Source organism: Xiphias gladius, chromosome 11 (genome assembly GCF_016859285.1).
Source record: "Xiphias gladius isolate SHS-SW01 ecotype Sanya breed wild chromosome 11, ASM1685928v1, whole genome shotgun sequence".
Taxonomy (NCBI): domain Eukaryota; kingdom Metazoa; phylum Chordata; class Actinopteri; order Istiophoriformes; family Xiphiidae; genus Xiphias; species Xiphias gladius.
The window spans coordinates 3133646-3152861 of NC_053410.1; the positions used below are offsets into that span (position 1 = coordinate 3133646).

At 41.7% G+C, this 19216-nt stretch overlaps 2 protein-coding genes across 4 annotated transcripts in view; one reads left to right on the top strand and one right to left on the bottom strand.

Moving 5' to 3' along the window:
• Nucleotides 1-7778, bottom strand: part of gfra1a (gdnf family receptor alpha 1a) — a 96682-nt gene extending 88904 nt beyond the window's left edge. The window contains exons 1-4 of one of the 2 annotated variants that reach the window (XM_040139227.1): nucleotides 7673-7778; nucleotides 4535-4603; nucleotides 3655-3960; nucleotides 2697-2777 (exon numbers count right to left, since the gene is read on the bottom strand). In XM_040139227.1, the coding sequence (XP_039995161.1) occupies nucleotides 2697-2777; nucleotides 3655-3960; nucleotides 4535-4589 (442 nt within the window). In that variant the 5' untranslated portion in view covers nucleotides 4590-4603; nucleotides 7673-7778. Of the gene's footprint in view, nucleotides 1-2696; nucleotides 2778-3654; nucleotides 3961-4534; nucleotides 4604-7416; nucleotides 7520-7672 lie in introns of those variants that run through there. The other variant, XM_040139228.1, reaches the window with a different exon arrangement.
• ccdc172 (coiled-coil domain containing 172) overlaps nucleotides 7721-19216 on the top strand; it is a 31265-nt gene continuing 19769 nt past the window's right edge. The window contains exons 1-7 of one of the 2 annotated variants that reach the window (XM_040139229.1): nucleotides 7724-7954; nucleotides 8283-8368; nucleotides 10050-10166; nucleotides 11094-11259; nucleotides 12744-12845; nucleotides 13737-13839; nucleotides 19062-19149. In XM_040139229.1, coding sequence (XP_039995163.1) covers nucleotides 7876-7954; nucleotides 8283-8368; nucleotides 10050-10166; nucleotides 11094-11259; nucleotides 12744-12845; nucleotides 13737-13839; nucleotides 19062-19149 — 741 coding nt within the window. In that variant the 5' untranslated portion in view covers nucleotides 7724-7875. Of the gene's footprint in view, nucleotides 7955-8282; nucleotides 8369-10049; nucleotides 10167-11093; nucleotides 11260-12743; nucleotides 12846-13736; nucleotides 13840-19061; nucleotides 19150-19216 lie in introns of both variants that reach the window. The other variant, XM_040139230.1, reaches the window with a different exon arrangement.

Consider the following 19216-nt stretch of genomic DNA (forward strand, 5'->3'; position numbering starts at 1 on the left):
GGCTTCAGTCAGAGACATGGGGTTGACTACGGAATTACAGGATCACTGTGGCTGCCTATTGTTCCTATAACCTGGATCACTGAGCCGTGCTGCATTACCGAGAACCGTTCAGGGAGCCTGCTGAAATAGGGGGGTGATCACAGACTACTGACTTGAATCACAAGTGCTTCACAAACTGGTGTCTGAGAACCTGAGACCGTACTGCAAAAATAAAATTGTCATTTACTTATTTGTTCTATGAACTAGAATAAAAGTTATTGTAAACATTTTCATCTGAAACTGAAAGGATGTAAGAGACCAAAAACATGTGCAGGTGATATAAGAGACAATGAGAAAAATAATCAAATTGTGTATTGCACTGTACTCTAATATCACTCCAACCTGATATATAAAGTTGTGTGTGAAACAAGACCTAATAATTTGCATAATTTAAAAAACAAGAATCCCCAGAGAGCACTTTTCATATTGGTCCCCTTTTAAAATGGTGTATGTTTTTGTGGCTTTTTTGTGTAAATTTCTAGTTTTCTCCTCGGTCCATTGTGCTGAACCTTAGAACTGAAACGTACAAAGCTGTCAGGGTGATCAAAAACAAGCTCTAAGGTCTAATCATTTCTGCCTCGATCCTTCTCCTGTCACCGTGCCCTTTAATTTCCACAGAAATAGCAGAGGAGGCAGAGTGATCTCATGCTTTCTGTTTCTGAACTCCCCGTCCTCTTAGCCTTACCCTGCCATTCGGTGATTAGCCCTCACCCTTCCAGCCTTCTCCTCTCACCCCTCCATCCCACGCTCCAGCTCTACATTCTCCTTCTAGCTTTATCCCTTTCTGCATTATCCCTCCCCTCTGTCTTATCCATTGTTTATCACCAATTCACTTGCCCGTTTCTTCCCAGCATGAATCCATTCTTTTTGGTGGCGGGAGAAACAGACTACGTGTGGAAACGGGTGTGGGGGTTTGACACCCCCCCCCATCTCAAATGTTTGAATTTCTTTTATTAAATACTGAATACGTTTACCTCTTCAGCAAATAAAAATCTTTCGACTCAAACAATCTGGGGAGGAACTATTGATCATCTCAAATCTTTGGATGAAGGGTCATAGGTAGAGACTGCCTAATTGTAAAGAGGTCACAAGGAAAAAGGGTTGGGAACCACTGAATTAATCAATAGAAAATTAACAACAATTTTAAAACTTGATTAGTCATTTGAGTCTTTTTGAAGGCAAAATGCCAAATGTTTGTGGATTTTTTTTTTTTTTTGTACTGTAAATTAAATATATTTGGGTTTTGGACTGTTGGTGGGACCGGACCAATTTGGAGACTTCACCTTGGCCTCTGACAAATTTTGAGGTTCATGTTTTCATTATTTTATTTACACTGTTTGTGATAATGGAGTTAATCGAGTAAAAGAAAAAAAATCACCTAGAGATTTATCAAGAATGAAAATAATCAACTGTTGCAGCCCCACTCTCCCTAACTGTACTTCAGTGACTGGCTCAGGCTGATATGATGTTTGATCTCCTCTGCCTTTAAGGAGAGACATATGTACAAGCACAGCCATCCATCAACATACGGAGGCATTTGGACATCAAATGAGGAGTGCCTGCCTTCGCTGTAAGAATGACACTATAAATCTGTACGTTCCCACTCCTGTGGGCCCGCGGGTGTCTCATCGTGGCTGGCAAATTAAGGGACAGAGACCTATGTGGTTTGGTGTGACGATGTTGCTTCTTTTCCTATGGAGTAGCAAGAGGAAAGGATAGGCTTTATAAAAAAAATAAATAAATAAAAAAGCTGGCTTCTCAAATTGTGTTTCTTTGTGTTCAAATCGGTCATGAAGTCAGTACCTAGTCCCAGATTTTGTTCATCTGTATCTCACCACCCACGTCGTGAAATCTCCGTACTGTAGGAGCAGCATTGGTTCAGGGCAAATCGGTCTATTCTGAGATAAAACGACAGAGGTAACAGAAGGGCTCCTCTTTATCAAAGGGGGTCAAAATATCGTCCTTGTTCTTTGAAGATGTGGAGGCAGAGTGTGTCTGTTTGATTTGACACGGCACTCATCACCTGCAGTGTAATAATGAAAATGCAAGCGGCTACGCGGCTGCGCCGCATCCGCACGTCGGGCTCCCAAATACCCACAACAGCCTCGACCGCGGCAGCAGCGAGCACCCGAGCGGCTGCGAAGGAGGGAATAACATTGCCATCTAGAGGCTCGAGTCCACATCGCTCCCGGACACAGATCCGAACAGAAAAAAAAAAACCCGCCTGTCATGCCCCCCCCCCCACGTCACTCACAGGGCTGCTCACTCGCACTCTTTTCAACAAGTGGACTCGAGCAGCCGCGAGAGGAAGCTTTCCGAACCCGCGGCGACACCGCGCCAGCGGCTGCAGAGCCCTCCCTCTGCATCTGGAGCATTTATCCACCACCGCTCGGTGGGACTCAGAACTATAGCTCCCCGCGCAAGGTCACTCCCAGCCAGCATGCAGTCTTGCTGGGGCGGGGGGGGGGGGGGTCGCGGAGAGGATCGGGGAAGGGTAAACACTTGACACATAGATAACCTTTGTTGAGAACGTGCACAGCTTGGAGCTTGACCGTATCTCAACTGAGACAGGTCACCAATGAAACGATGGAAAAAATAAAAAATATGACCACGGGATGGAGTGAAAGCCTCCACAAAGCAGATGTTTTTACTCTTACCTATGATGGGAGCCAGGCGGAAAATGTCGGATAGGCGGCTGTTCACGGGTTCGTATGGAGATTCCTCCAAGAAATCATTACCTGTGAGGAGGACAGAGAGACGGAGAGATTGAGAGATACAGTTTTTTTTTTTTAACCCCCTCCTGTTTTGTTTATCATCTTTCACCCCTCACATTGGTCTGCATGTGACATGTGTAATTTGGGTCAGTCGATATCCACGCTGGCACACAGCCACACGCTTGATTAGGCAGGTTGGTCAGCTGTGTTGCACAACTGGAAGTCCACTCGCCGGCGACGGGCTGGATGCAGTTTAGGCCCCTAAAAGCCCCCCTGCCGTGATCAACACTTTAAGATTGCACTGCCAGCGCTGAGGAGCTTCACACTCCATTACCTTCGAGGGAAGTGATTTGGGAGGTCAAAAAAGTGCCTGAGCGCCGTGGGACCGTGGCTGTTAAGTAACCAAGGGGCCACATTTGAATGGAAGTTGGGCGATCGTGCTCGATTGCACTGAACTGTTCATAGATACAGAGCCGCGTGCTACTTTTTGAGTTTTTTGTGTTTGTGGTGGCAGGGGTAGGGAGGGTCACGGAGCTGGACCACGAGGACTGATGCTGCCCCCCTTCCATACAGTAGTGGGAGGAGCTGGGGCAACTGATCATCTCACCCCTTTACGGATCAGATTTCGAAAACCTATGGGGCACGTCAATTTCACATTAACTAGAGCTGCACAGTGTTCTCCAAACGTAGGAGCCCTGCCCAGACGAAGACCCCGAGGGACTTTGTGGGGTGTACCCAGGAAATAAAACAGTGTTACTGTGCTATTGTTTCATTCTGTGATAGACCCTTAAACGAAAGCATCAAAGCCTACACTCGCATCAACATTATGAAATTCTAAACCGGGATCTGCTAACGGGCAGTTCTCGACAGGAGAGGGTTCCAGCAGAAGCACTAAACCGACCTTGTAATGTCTGATAGATCCCCCAGTAAATGCGCAGACAGTTCTTCTCTTTCTTCATGCCCCTTTTGCACCGGCAGTTGTACAGCGGGCTCTGTTTGAGCGCGTCCATGGCGCTCCGGCACTCGTCCTTGGCCTCCAGGCCGGCCACCATGCTGAAGTTGCTCTCCTTGCCGCCGGCCGCGCACTGCCTCATCGTGCGGTACTTGGTGCTGCACGCCTGCTCCTTCAGGCACTGCTCACTGGCTCTCACGCAGTCCAGCCGGGCGGCGCCGGCGCGCAGGTTCTCCTCGGCGTAAGACAACACATCTGGAAACAGAGGTGGCATTAGTGATGATGATACTAATAACAAAAGTAAAAATAATAATGCCTCTGCCGCTTGTTTCCTCTCTCGATCACGGTAAATATTCAGATCTCAGGCACTTTGCGGGCTGCTCTCAGGGACTGAAATATAACAGAGATGAGCTTTTATGGGCTGTCCAGCGATAACACGAAAAACACATCTGCGGCGCCACAAAAGCACATCTAGGCTACACTGACTATAGACGGGATTAAAGGCAGTTTGGCACTAGGTGAGTTGGGTCATGCCGCTGAGTGGGAAAACTTGCTCTCGTGGTCGCTGTCACCGGACGAAGCACCGACAGCTCCGCACGGACTTTTGTTCGTTTTGGAGCAGTTCGGACCACTGGGCAGCGGCCGCTACGCGCTGCCCACACTCCCGGCGAGCAGCCGCCGCCGCCGCCGCCGCCTCTGCCGGACTCGCCCTTACTATTAAAGCTCACGAAAAAAAAAAAGCTAAAAGAAATATATAGCATAGGCACCTATGGGCCAGATTAGTGTGAAACGGAGAGCTGACGGTGGTAATGGATCAAGTCAAACTTACCTAAAAGAGGCAGGAGGACATAGAATACTGCGAGGATCATCGTCTTCCTCTCCATGTGAAACACAGACCCTTGTCAGAACGAAATTTGCGAGAGACAAAAAAAAAAAAGCAACTTAACAGTAGTTTAATTCCCCAGGTACTTCCACTGTTTTAAAATCCATTGAAGAGACGTAGCGGCGTGCGCTCCGCTGTACGGAACAGATCCAGCTCGCCTCCTGCGAGAAATAATTCCCCCTCTCAAAAGTGTCCAGTCCGGATTCTGCACAGTTTCTCTGACTCTTACTAGCCTATATATATATCTGTCTCTCTATATATACATACATACATACATATACATATACATATATGTATGTATGTATGTATGTTTGTGTGCGTGTGTGTCAAAAAAAAAAAAAAAAAAAAAAGAAGTGCTTCTCTCCTGCTTTCCTTCCCGTGCGGGTGATCGTCTCACCGCCGGGAGACAAAGACAGGGGATCAGCGGCGGAGGCGAAACGGGGCGAGTGTCCTCCGACTCCAGCCAGTGGGATGCTCGCGTCCGTGCGTCTCGGCGCGCACAGCCAACTGGAGCCCCGCTGCTGTCTCGCGCACTCAGCAGGAGGAGAGTGCCAGCGTCCGCCTCGCGCCGAAGTACAGTAATCCCGTCATAAATTCACAACCATAGGCCTTTTATCGCAGCGGACCCGCTCTGCTTTTTTTTTTTTTTTTTTATGGCAACATTACAGTGACGGCACAGAAAAATAAATGATTAGCTTCAAGTTCACTTTGCTCACTAACGAGCACCGGAGACACAGACACGGTCCCAGTGGGTGAACAATGGCACAGTGATTATAATTCTGAAAGGTTACCGCCAGTGCCGAGCTGCGCACCAGCCGCAAATCTCTTTAGGGTTATTATAGTCTCGTAGTCTTATAGTCTTGTTTACTTTTAAATAAACTTTCCAGCTCGCACACACTCAAAAAAGTTTTTTTGTTTGTTTGTTTTCTTTAAATAACATAATCACTTTTCCAGTTCATTAAAAAAAAAAAACGTATAGGACCACAGCGGGCATGTGGTTGCATTTAATGTGAATGAGAAAAAACTAGCACCGTCGACTGTCGACGAGTGCGGGCTGGCTTTGCGTCTGCATGTCAGTATAGCGCATCAGTGCAGCTGCGCCGACGGGGACCGGGCGAGGAGCGTGACTCAAGTGCATTTCTATGACGTGATGGATACAGAAACCTGTGGAGCGGCTCGTACGGCAACCCCCCCCCCCCCCGGTCCGCATCGGCCCTCTCATCTCGAGTGCCACTTGAGTGTGCCAAAGCGGACGGACCCGCTGACAGACGCCCGGCTCCTCCCAGTTTGCTATAATGTTAATCCCATTTGAAAATGAGAAAAGAAAAAGTGTTATGCAACACTGTAGCTGCCAACTGCGGAGAGACTAGGTCGTTAGGTGTGTGTGTGTGTGTGTGTGTGTGTGTGTGTGTGTGTGTGTGTGACGCTGACGCACTCCAGACGCTGTAATGTTAAAAAAAAAAAAAAAAAAAATGCAGTCTCGAGAAAATGTGCCGTGATGATGCTTCGTCAACCGAAGCGGCGAATGACAGCGCGGCTGCGGGGGAAGCCTGCAGTCACAGTCCGCACGGGCGAGGGCGGACACCGTGCGACCGTCGCCATCTGTCGGCGCTTCTAAAAAGTAACGGTCACTGTTAAAAAGTAATGATGTGAAACCATCCAATGGTCGTGTCGAAGAGTGTTGTACACTGCACCTCACATGGGATATTTTATGTTAGGGTTAAATAATAATAATGAGAATAATAATAATAATAATAAAATACGAGCATCACATTTTAAACACCTTTTTGTCTGATCGATATATTGGGAAATGACTGGAAATCAAACAGAGTATGACTATAACAACAGGGGTGATGCATCGGGCGACTCGCGGCTCTTCCTATAGCTCATCGATTCCCTACGGGGGGGGGTCCTATCCCGTGGCTGATCCACTCGACTAAATACCCGGGACCAGACTGTGTCAGTGACCCTCTCTCTGCACTACGGCCCGGACCGAATCAATCGGGGATGCCGGCGTCCACCGCAGTAAATCAGCCCCGAGAGAGAGAGAGAGAGCGGGAGCGGGCGGGCTCATGCGGAGATGGGGTGAAATATCTTATTGGAATAATAAGGTAGTGAATGATCCCGTATTGAAAAGGAAAGCCGCGATTAGGAAGGTGCAGCGAATCGGCCCTGCAAGCTACAGCCACTTTTCAAAATGACTTTCAATTTGGCTAAATAAAAAAATGCCGCCGCTATTTTTCACAGAGACCGTGACTGGAAAAGAGACAGAAAAAAAAAAAAAAAAAAAACGGGCACAAATGAACGACAGGCCCGGGCTACTATCTGGGCTAATTGTCTCCTTACAATGTGATGACTCTGCTTTTCTACGGCGTCCAAAGGGAGGCTTGCCAGTCAGGGGGGGAGGCGTAGTCGGGTGATTTATGAAAAGCCACAATCAATATGTGATATTAATTTTGAAAATGAATGTCAGAATGATGTAGTCCTCGGGTCATTTAGAGTTTCACGCTGTAATGTGCTCCGTGGCACCGGATCAGAGGCTTGTTTCTGTCCCGCTGGTGAAACGAGGAAAAGTGGCCTAAGTCAGGGGGACTGTGACAAATGTGCGCGGCGCGTCCCGGTGGATTGCTGTTGAGAGGGCCGAGTGGTGCCGATACAGCACCCGGCGAAAAAGTTCCAACACTTTTCAGCGGGAGGCGGCTGATTAATGGAGGTGGCCACAGTTGGCTAACAGCGCCGTAAGTTATCAGCATCAGACGCAGGAAAGGAGTCGCGACTCCGGAGAGGCGAACCTTAATTCAATAATGTAGACATTAATCACAACTTACATTGTTCATCCGGCGCAGCTAACGGCAACGCTAGCTAACTGCCGTGAGCCTCGCCTGCCCCATTTTGGACAGTGATTTTAGCTAACGCTAGCTACGTTGACAAGCCGTTCGGTGTTTTTTTGGTTTTATTACCGTTTTACAAAACGGTTAACGTGTCAACTCTCTCAAACTAGTCACAATACACAAGAAAGCACTGGTTAATCTTTTATGGGCAATGTTTAACTTTATTTTCAACGTGTAAGAGAAACAAACCAACCGGTGTCAGCCGCGGGGTAAGGCGGGGCGGGCCTCGCCTGGGCGGGGCGCTCATTCTTGAAACCTGCGTCAGAGGCCTCGCTAGCTAACCGAGTCACTACGGTAACTTAGTTCAGGGGCTAACCAGGTGCTAGTGAACGTCAAATACAGTAGGATCCGTTCCCCGGATTCTAGGTGACTTATTGAACCAGCTAAATACTCCAAATGAGTTTAGAAACACTCTTCCAACAGATCCTGCAAACCGAACAGCAGTTAACTGAACAGACGCAAAAATTCAAAGAAGGTATGATTGCGTCTCTTCTGACATTTCAGCCAACAAAATTTACGATACCGTTAGCTATTAGCTACCATTGGAAGACTACTTACAATGTCACCTAGCTAGGTTAGCAACATAAACACCAGCAACACTAGCGTCCCTCCCTCTTTATCCGCCAACATTTCATTTTAAATCTTCTTAGGTGTATTTTTTCCTGCTTCTAATCAATATAACATTAGCCTACTGTACTCCTTGGAGCCAAAGTGACATTATAAACACTGATTTGTGACAGGCTGCTCAATGTATTGCAGTCTTGGTTTGCAGGTTACTAGCTAGTCAGCTCTCTTTATTTCAGTCAAAGTGGCCATCATCAGATGCAATGAGAAAATCAAGAGCGCCACTGAAAAGTATGAAAAGACCAATGAGGAACTTGATAAAAAGGTGAGGCTACATTACAATTAGGCTTTTTTCCTTTATTCGTTTCTAGTGTGTGAATTATAAATACATTTTCTGATGAGAGGAGCAACCATGACTGTGTTTAAAGTATGCTTACATAGATGTCTGTTGATATATGGATTATTTGGGCAGACTGCATTTGAACTTAGTTCCAATATTACTGATTTTTTGACACAAACTGGTACCCTGAAATACATTTCATTGCTTACTTTGAATACATTTCAAATTAAGCTAATGTTAATATTGCCTGTTTGAGGGTGTTGGTGACTTAGAACAGCCTGATATGTATTTGCACAGCATGATACTCATTTGAATTGTGGCATATCATTTAGTTTGACTTTGAACTGTGCCTCTAGATAAGTGTTTACGTGGGGGCTCTTGCACAAGGATCAGTAACATCGTATATGAAGAACTGGTTAATATGTTTGTTAATATATTGTCCATGGTGTCAGGAGGGAAATATATAATTTTACTATTCATCCAATAAGATACCTTTATAAAAGTGATAGACAATTTAATATTGTTTTTTTTTTTTTAATTTACATATATATATATTGTAAATGTGTAAAGTAAAACACAAAGATGTAATTGCTTTACCTTGAGGAGGCATACAGTGTTCGAGGCATTGACACGTGAGGTAAAGAAGTGCATATTGGCATATTGATGAGCTGATCTGCTTTATGATTTAAAACACTTAATCTTTCCCACTTTCGTTTCATCAACAGTGCACAGGATCAATTGCAAGTGCCACTCTAAAATCAATGGCTAATTTCCACCGGATAGCATTAGTGAAACCTTTTAACATGTGTGAGATATGATGTCAAAGACATGCTCATTGACCTTTCAGAAATATTGCTAACTTGTTCCTGTACTTGTAAGCGTGGACATCCGATCAAAAGAGCAAATTAGTAGGTCCAATTAGAAAGGTTGCTGAATATAACACCATGCCTGTCTGAGTATTATCTGCCCGTCAACACCCCGTAGGCATACGTCTTCTGAACCCTTAGAATTTACTATTGAAACTATTTACATCATACATATATACAGCGTGTGTTTGCAGCTCACATGGTGTAGCGTCTTATAGTTTATGAAAGCTGTCTCAAGATAATTACTGTGTTTAGCAAACCTGGTACCTGATTGCGCTCGCTGAAAACGTTCAGGGCTCCTCCACTACTGTATAAGAAACAATAAACTGGCTTCCTCCGTGGTAGCTCAGGTAACAGAGTGAAAACTGTACTGAAAGTCATGCCTGAGGCAACTTCAGAAAGCATCCTCCATGAATATACCTTCTTATAGAATTTGGCGATTTTCTTTCTTTTGGGATGTACCGTATAATCACACAGGATGAAGAGACAATGGGAACTAATCAAAAAAAGTTTGAAAGCTATATAATAAATATTGATGCGCTGAAAAAGTTAAAGAAGCGGGTCATTTTTGTTCACCAGTTCCCAGTAAGGGTCACTAACATGCCTACCTTGTACATTATACAGTACATAATGATTGTGCCAGCTACCCACCCTCGAATTTTCATCCTATCTCTTATCTTCTACTCTGGGATCAGTTACATCTCTCTCACATGTTAAGTATCAGTAATGTATCTCACTCTCTATACATGTGTCTGTCAGATTGTGTGGCTTTACTTCCCACTCATTCATTTATGCTCCAGGCTCAGGAGTTGTCTGTGATGAGGCTGCAGCACGATCTGATGAAGAAATGTGAAGACCAGATGTTGAAGCAAATTGAGGAGCTGCTCTGCCAGAACAGCCATCTCAGGGAACGTCTAGTCAGTTAAAGCCTGAATCAATATTTACATCTCATATAATATTGCTTATGTGTAAGACAGATACCTGGTCAGCATTTATAGTCTTAGAGTCTTTTTAAGTCCAGCAGTACCATATTAACTGTATTACAAAGCTTTTAAAATGATTCTGATTTAATATATAATGTCCATCAAATACAAACAGCATGAACAAGTATGTAAATCTGCAAGTCACAATTACTGTCATAGTCAATCAATCTATTTGTTTTTTGATTAATTGATTAATCAGTCTGTAAAATGTCAACAAGAAGTTAAAATTGCCCATAACAATGTCATAGACTATGAGGTGACATCTTCAAATGGTTTGCTTTGTTCTCACCAACAGTCCAAAACCAAAATAAATTAAATTTAAAGGGATAGAAAAGTATTTGCAAAGCCGAAAACCAGGGATTTTCTTTTTTGACGATATTTGTTAAATGACTTAGTCTATTTGACACACAGAAGTTAAGCTATCCACCACATTTTTTTGACATGTAAACATAGTTTGATTAAAGGGCTGTCATTCTTGTTAAAGGATACTTTTTTTTGTTCATCCCAGATACATGTTACTGTTGTTGCTACAGACCTGTAACAAAAACGCATGGCGTTTTATTCTCGAGGGATACGTTCATTGATTATATTATATGCCCACACAAGCCCAGGTTGTCACGCTGCTCACAGTGAGCACTGAAGGGAAGGAAAGGGCACAAATCCATGGAAATGGGAAACACTGCACAAAAGTGAAAGTGAAATACTGCAATCCCTTCACTTAGAGACAGAGAATTTTGTTAAGATTGTATCATTAATACATATCAAAAATAGTAGCTGTAGTGGAAGTCGATGTAGAATAACAAACAGGTGTATTTGTATTATTGTTGGGAGCATTTTCCATGATCCCTCTTTTCTGACCAGGCAAGGATAAAGAGAGAGTCTAAAGAAGAAGAGGAAAGCTTCCTTCAAGAGATCTCAAGGTTCAACAGTGACTTCAGTCTTCGAGGGAACAGAGAAACAGTGTTTGAGAGCCAAACACACACTGAGATCCTGGACCTGCAGAGGGAGGTGGAATCATTATACAAAGGTCATAAAACACTGTTTATTGTACGGTTGTCACAGGAGACAGACGTTATATAATGCAAATGTGGCCCTGACTGCTCATTTCAAAATTATCATTTAGCTCCTGGTATATTATAGAGTATAAGTAGATGAATAAGTGGTAGTACCTAGATGAATTATAATCATGGTCCCAATCCCTGACATGTTGACTGTATATTGCTGACACAGTGAAGAAGTAGTCAATATGATTTCAGAAAGAATCTGATTTAAATTTATAGATTGTGGGTGGAGAATGAAATTAAAACGGATATCAGAACTCAGTAATTAGATTAATTACTGAACAGAGTGAAAATGAATAGTTGTAGTGTTTAATTAATAAAAGGATGTATGGATCACAGACTAAAAGAAGCTGGAAGTTTTTGGAATAGGTTTTGGAAAGAGAACAGTTTATCATTTTGGGAAAACACTAAAAAATACTCAAATAAAAACCCAGAATTTTTTCATGTGTGAAAATCTGTCTGTCTGTACTCTAACTAGACTAAAACAAATCATGAAATTAAACTTAAGTCTGGCATGAAGTAAAACAGTTGATATTTAGCTGATAATAAGATTTGGGGTTGAAGGTTATATGGAAGTGTATATTCTCAGATGTTTCCATGACAGTGTACCAGGTACCTGTTAAATGTATGCATACAGAAATATAGAAAAAATAGAGAATAAACTAGATTTTCTCAGACACAGCTTGAACCTAGTCTAGGACTAATCTGAATAGAGATTTTCTATATAGAAGTCAGTTTAGTTCAAGACTTGGTATGCTTTGTGTCAAATACCAGCCTACAGAGTTATAAGTAATGTACAAAGCTCCTGAGCGGTAAAGTCCCTCATTTTATTATGAACTCTAAATTCTTTGCAGCTCACAACCTAACATACCTGGCCTTTGTAGCCATTCATGTGTGTTGGAGAATGATTAGCAATAAAGGTAAAATATCAAAAAGTTAAGAGTTTTGAGAACATGTGTCTTGTGTCTTACCAAAGTAAAGTTTAATTAGGTGCAATGCACTTTTTTTTTTTCTTGCAGTGAAGACCATTTTAAGACACTAGTACATACATAGTATTTATGTATTTAATTAAATCATTAGGTTTAACCAGCAAATATTATGTAGTGATTACTTGTAGAGAAATTTCAGTGACAATGGTTTATAGAAGACAGTGTAAGTATTTTTGAGGCTTAAAAACTTTCAATATTTAATGACAAATTATAGTTTGATTTGGTATTAACTACTTTCATTAGTTCCACAAGATTGAGGGTAGACTCCCATCACCTGTTACAAATAATGTCTTCACATTATTCATTATATCTGGGCTCAGGGGAACACCATTATCTGATTGTGTGTACAGTTAAAGTGAATTTCAAAAATGCTCACATTGCACCTTTGCAAAAGACAAGTTTTCATTCATTGAGCAATACATAATTAAATATATATCTGTCTTTTCTGCCTCTACAATCAGAGATGGAGCTGATGAGCCGCAGGAGCAGTCACATGAGCTCCATACAGGAGGAGAAGAGAGCGCTCCAGCTCGAACTACAGGGCCTGGATAACTACCGGAAAGGTGAATACCAAAAGTTTATTGTATGCCAGATAATGTGGATCCGAAAGAGCGTGTGCAAAACTCCAAAACTTTTTTCTCCCCTGCAAAGTGACTGCTGACACTTCTCTTTTTTTTCTTTCTTTTTTGTAACACTCTTAACCCTTTTTTATTTCAAATACATTCACACAGCCTGTAGCAAACCATCACTCTTGTTATTAACATCGTGTCTATGACTTTAATATCGGGACTCGAGAAAAAAAGAGTCATCTAGAGTCATCTAAGTCAGCTGAAATTTGAAAATTCAACCACGCTGCCAAGGCAGTTGAATCTCGAGCCAAGATGATCATAAAGTATGTTAGCTTTTGGCTTTGGGCTTAGGTTGGGTTTTTTTGTTTGTTTGTTTGTTTTTTTAATCTGCGTTAAAGGGAATTGCATTCTCAGTAGGAAGCTACCCAGTACAAATACAGGTTTAGGTGTGTTCTGAGCAAAAATAGCTCTGTTTAAAAAAAAAATGCAGAAGAATACATTGGATGTGTTTCTATACAGCAGGTGGTTTGAAGATTAAATACTATTCAGGAAGTCCAGTTTGAATGATATATTCATGAATTAAAATGATTATCAGAAGCCAAAAACACTACACAGCAATGTTTTGTTTTGTTTTGTTTTTTTTGACACAATGCTAAATTTGGTCCGAACGCAATTCTATATTGTCAGTCACAGAGCAACTGTGGAGAGAGGTCAAGTTTGTTACAGGAAGAACGTGGCAAGGTTGTGGTGGTGGGGGGTACTGTGTAATCTAGACTTGGTCCAGTCGTCTCAGCCACTTCAGCAAATGTCATAACAATAAACCTAAAGTATGTGTCTTGTTTGAGTGAAGCCATTTCGTGTTTGATTTATTACTCTTGACTACAGACCTGGATCAGCAGTTGAGTGTGGCTGAAGCAATGACAGAATCTCTGAGAGCGGAGAGCCGGTTTGTCAGTCAGAAACCTCTCACTGACAGCACCTGTCTAAGGTGAGTATCATCAGCTCTCTGGGTACTGAGGGAGGTGGGTGTGTGTGTGTGTGTCTGTGTGTGTGTGTGTATACATATATATATCTGTATGCATCTATGTATGTATTTGGACACACAGATACAGCATACAGTACCTGATTTACTTGCAGTTACATTTTGTGACAGAATATAATCCCTATGAGACACAAAACACTGAAATAGAACAAAACAAAATGTAAACACAGCAGTAAACTATTTAACTCATAAAACATTATTTCACAGAGGTTTCATTTGAGCTTCCTGATATTTTTAATTGCTGTTGCTGAGCAGCTGTGATGTTGAATTAGTTGAGCGTTTTGTGTATTGTGAAGGCTGTCAGGCCCTGGTGTATAAAAGCACAACCCCTGTCCTCTCCTTAGTAGGGCTATGGTGTTTTCTTTGGATATAACTAATTAAAATTCATCTTAGTAGTAGCACTACTAGTTGAGGTCACTCTTGTAATGCTAAATGCACTTAGAAAAGGACAGAGGAAAGACTCCGAGTGTTAACAACACAATACAGCCCAGCGTTCGGCATTCTTGTTAGATAAAACGTATTTATGAAGGATAGAGCTGAATCATACTGTGGGAAGTGCTGAATAGACCTGCAAGCCCAGCTCCTGTCTTTGTCTCTTTCTGTATCCTCATGGCTGGAGTCCAATTCTAGAAGTGTAAATAACAGAGCATTAAGACCATTTGGCTTAATTAAGGCTTTGATCTGCATTGTATATCATTCAGTCAACAAGTGTAAAAAAAAAAAAAAAGGCTAATGTGATTGATGCAGGGAGGTTTGTAAGGGAAAATTAATGAGGAGCGGAGACTTGCTTATCCAGCGACTTCCCGACAAATAAACACAGTTTTGTTTTAGTGGAATCATACATCATGTTTTAACCGGAAAAAATCAAACTTTTGTATGTAAAACAAACATATGGAGGAACCTGAACATCCATAGCGTTAAGTGAGTTGCGATATGTACAGTATTTAATAGAATACATAAGCATACATGACAGTAGTACTGTATACTGTGTGTATTGAATTCAGTATATAGTATGTGGAATCCCGATCCACAATATTTGTATTAACAACCGTAAGAGGCAGCTCTGTGTGTGTGTGTGTGTGTGTGTGTGTGTGTGTGTGTGTGTGTGTGTGTGTGTGTGTGTGTGTGTGTGTGTGTGTGTGTGTGTGTGTGTGTGTGTGTGTGTGTGTCACAAAATGAATGAGAAAAAAATGGATAATGCATACAGAATTACTCAGAAGGAGTCTTTTTAGTAGCTAGCTCACTTATTTTTGAGAGACCTTAGATGTCTTCATGTACGTGTCTTGTACATAAAGACATCTGAGGCGCACAGAAACTGTGAAAATGTAAGAGTTAACACTTCTGACTTTCACCTCACAGGGAACTTTTATTTGGGGACCTGTTTTCATTTATACCGGGAAAGTAAATACTTAGCCATATCAGGTACAACTGTCTCTTTGTGTCTTTTCTCTGGTTGTGACAATTACTGGGACACTGGATCAAATGTTAGTGTTAGTTATGTATTAGTTATTTTAGTTATGTAAATGTTAGTTAAGATGTTGGTTCTATACAGGTCTGTGCTTCTTGAAATCTATTCTCCGGGTCTGTGAAGCTTCACTGGAGGGACAAACACGATTCTTCCAAAAAAATATTCCCTCATTTAGAGTTTTAATGATGAATCTCCACTTGGGTTAAGTTCTGTCAACTGTGAAGGCCATACTATGTCATTCACATCATTTCCATCCTCATCAAACCAGTCAGTGACACCCCCCATATGGAAGCATCTCAATTATAGTTCGGTTTGTGTACACCCTTATTTCACTTTTCCTTAAATTGTCACCCATCGGTATCCATAAAAACCAGCAGCCTGCAGCATCTTTTCCTCTGATAAGGTCATGACACTCTTGTCAACCATCACCTCTGAAACAAAGCCAGACACTATAATTTAGTCCTACTTTGTCATCAGCAGTAACTCTGCATATTTTGAAGTTGAACCTTTGACAGTGAGTTGGAGCATATCTGTCTGTTTTAAGTACAAAGTACAATAATCTAGCTCAATAAAATTACAAACTGTTACAAAACACAGAGTGCTAAAACTGTATAGATGAAGACTCATTTCTCTTTAGATTCAGGTATCCAAACATAGAACAACGGACACAAATAGGGAACAACAGGAAGCACTTACAAAGACAGCTCGGACAAGTGTCTGCTCATCACAGTAGAATATGAATTAGTTGTAGAACATGAATTGAGTCTCTCCTCTATTGAAACATGACTGGTAGGTGAGCGCCGGCCCACCTTATTTCTCCACAAAGAGACTTCCTTTATTTAATTAAACACTGGAGATCAATAGTGTTCCAGGAAGGAAGGGTCATTGTTATTGCTGATGCCACTACTTTGGATAATGTCTTTTCTACAATACTATCGATGTGAAGTGATTAAGAAACCCCCAAACCTATCTAGATGATGATGTCTGCACTTTCAGTTTTTAAATCAGAAATTTAACGTGTTTGTTTATTCTATAAGTCTTTTCAAACCTCATTTTTTTTCCACTATTTAGTTAAAGATGCCACCATGCCTGTTATTAGGACGAGGTACAAAATATGCTATCATTGCTTTGACTTTCAGCTGTATGTTTTGCTCATCTTTATTTATTTTTCTCTCTCCTTTACTCTCTCTTCATGTTCCGCTATTACCTTTTTCTGAGCCCCCCCCTCTGTTTCTCAGCCTTGCCTTAAATCATGCATGTGCGTAGCATGTCTTGTTCATCCGTCAGCCTCATTAAACATAGGTCCTTCATTACCCCTGGGCTTATTAGTCTCCGGAAGTGCTGAGGATGTGGCTTTGGATGAGAGAGACCCCTCTCACTCATTCTTATGATCATCCATTCTCAACTGAAACCATCAATCCTGGCTTCAGCCACTGCGGCGTCTCTTTAAAACACATATTTAACTCTCTGCTTATTGATTGTTGGAAATTGAATGCATGTCAATTTGAATGAGTGCTATAGTCGTTTAAAAAGTGTTCAGTGTGCAAAACAGGGCGGCTGCTGGTTCGGATCATTCACTGTCACACAATGGAAAGATACCTAAAACATTAAGTCGATGTGCTTGGGATTAGCAATTTAGGAGTTGTATTTTTTCATAAATACAACTCATCTTCATTGATATATAACGGCTACATTATTTGTGAAGGCTCATTTTAAGATGTCATTGCAGTGCAGAAATCTGATAAAAACCTGCAGACACCACCAATTTCCAAAATATCAAATGAGTGCCTTGCTGCTAGAAAAGATCATTCTTCTGTGAGCACGCTCACCTTAAAAATCTGATTTATAAGTTCCACAGTGAAGTGTAAAGTTTAAAACACTGCTGTTGGTTTTCAGACTGAAAATGCAATTTTAGTTTGGTTGTTTTATTGTTTCATTAACTTCCAATAAAAGAAAGAAAGAAAGACGCAGCTTGTCTTACATTCATGTGTAGCTCAGTGTAGATCCCTCACACACCTGCCATCACAGCTAAATCACAGCCGAGGCGTCAAATGGCATGGACCCAAGTCCAATGAGTTTTAGGGAGGCGAACTGAGTAATACAATTTCATGTATGTTTATGAAATTATAGTGTGAAATATTTACTCTGCTACCATAAGAGCCCATCACTAGCAAACCTTTAAAAGATAGAAGAAGTTGATTGGTTTAGTCTATGACAGAGGGACAGCAGTCTCTCCTGTTGTGTTGCCATAAAGTTCATATATCTGCCTTCTCCTAAGTGTCTTTTGGAATTGCCCTTTCTTTTTTTATGGCATTGTCTGATATATTGTATATAATTTCCTTGTTTATTAAACACAGATAAAACAGAGTCCAGTGTATTTAAAATACATTATGATTATTAGATTTTCTGAAGGAGCGGTTGTTACAGAAGTACTGGCTGAATGTTAAGACTGTTCACGGAGATAATGACTACTCTTCCTTCTTGCCTGTATTTTCAGTAAATTATAATAATGGTGCTTTTAAAGCAGCACTGTTTTGCTCTGTCTGCAGTAGCTGTGCATTTCCTAGAAACACAAACTTTATCAAGGTATCGCAGCAGTGTCAGGGATCGCATATACCTGAATTCTATAGTGAAGTTAAGCAGGTTGTCATGGTCATATTAAAACTGACACTGGACTAAGAATAATTAAAATAACAGATCTGAATAATTTATTTTATGTGCACCTCAATAATTCAGTTGTAACCAGAGTAAGGTTAAACTCTGACTATTGAAGGGGCAATCCTCAGTTTGTACCCAGTGTTTCCTGCTGCTGCATGCTTTAAAGCTACTAACTGGCCTTTGAGATTTGCTCCAGTTGGATGATTTCAATGGGAGAGATTTTTTTTAAACACGATTCACTGCCGTCAGTTCATTCTGTGCTTAGCCATTTGTCCCTTGGGGCCTTCCGTATGTGTTCATCCCTGTGCAGCAGGCCCCCCAGGGACAACATACACAACAATGGGCACCTGACAGTGTTGACCTCAGCTTGTTAAAGCGGGACTGCGGGTAACTCAGCCCATCGGTGTAGCGAACATTTTTGATTATCAGTTGTGTCATTTTTCATACAGTGTTGCTTCCACATTACGTTAAGATAGCAGGGTTACTCCGAAATCTGTCAGTAGCTGCCTCAGTCTGGTTTCTTTTGCTGTTTGGATTCAGCAGGTGCATCACAAAGACTTAATGATGTAAGGGATGAAAAGCAGCCTGTTTGACACATGTTCACTAAACGCCATGAAGTCTTATGGTAACTTGAAGCTTACAACAAATTATGCTTGATATTAACTCAACTGTCAAAACATTCATGTAAATTTTGCCCGCTGTGGAAGTTGGGCCACTGTTGAAACTGTAAATGTTTGTTGAACTGTTACCGTTGTGAAAACATACTGAATCTGTGAAAAATAGATTTTAGTTTCATGTAGGTCATTGAGATTTCTTTATGTTCCCAGTGATAAAACGCAATAGCAAGGTAACACCAAATATAGTGATACAAACGCAATAAGAGAAGAAACAAATTAAATTTTCTCAGGCAAGAAAAACATCAAAAGGTTAAACTCAATATACAGAACTGAAAATGTTGAAGTTCCTCTTTACAAATTTCACGGTCATACGTTTTCTTCCACCACAGTTTCAGGAGCTGACTTTGGTTTCATTTGTTTACCAGATTGAGGGAAGATCTGGAGATGCATAAAAAAGGAGAGCTCGAGCTTCTGCGCGAGGCGCTCAGCTCAGAAATACAGCTCCTACAGTCAGTAAGTTGCTGTGTTATGATGAAGGCTTTTGTTCAGGCTGATAAAAACTATTTCAGATAGGACACAG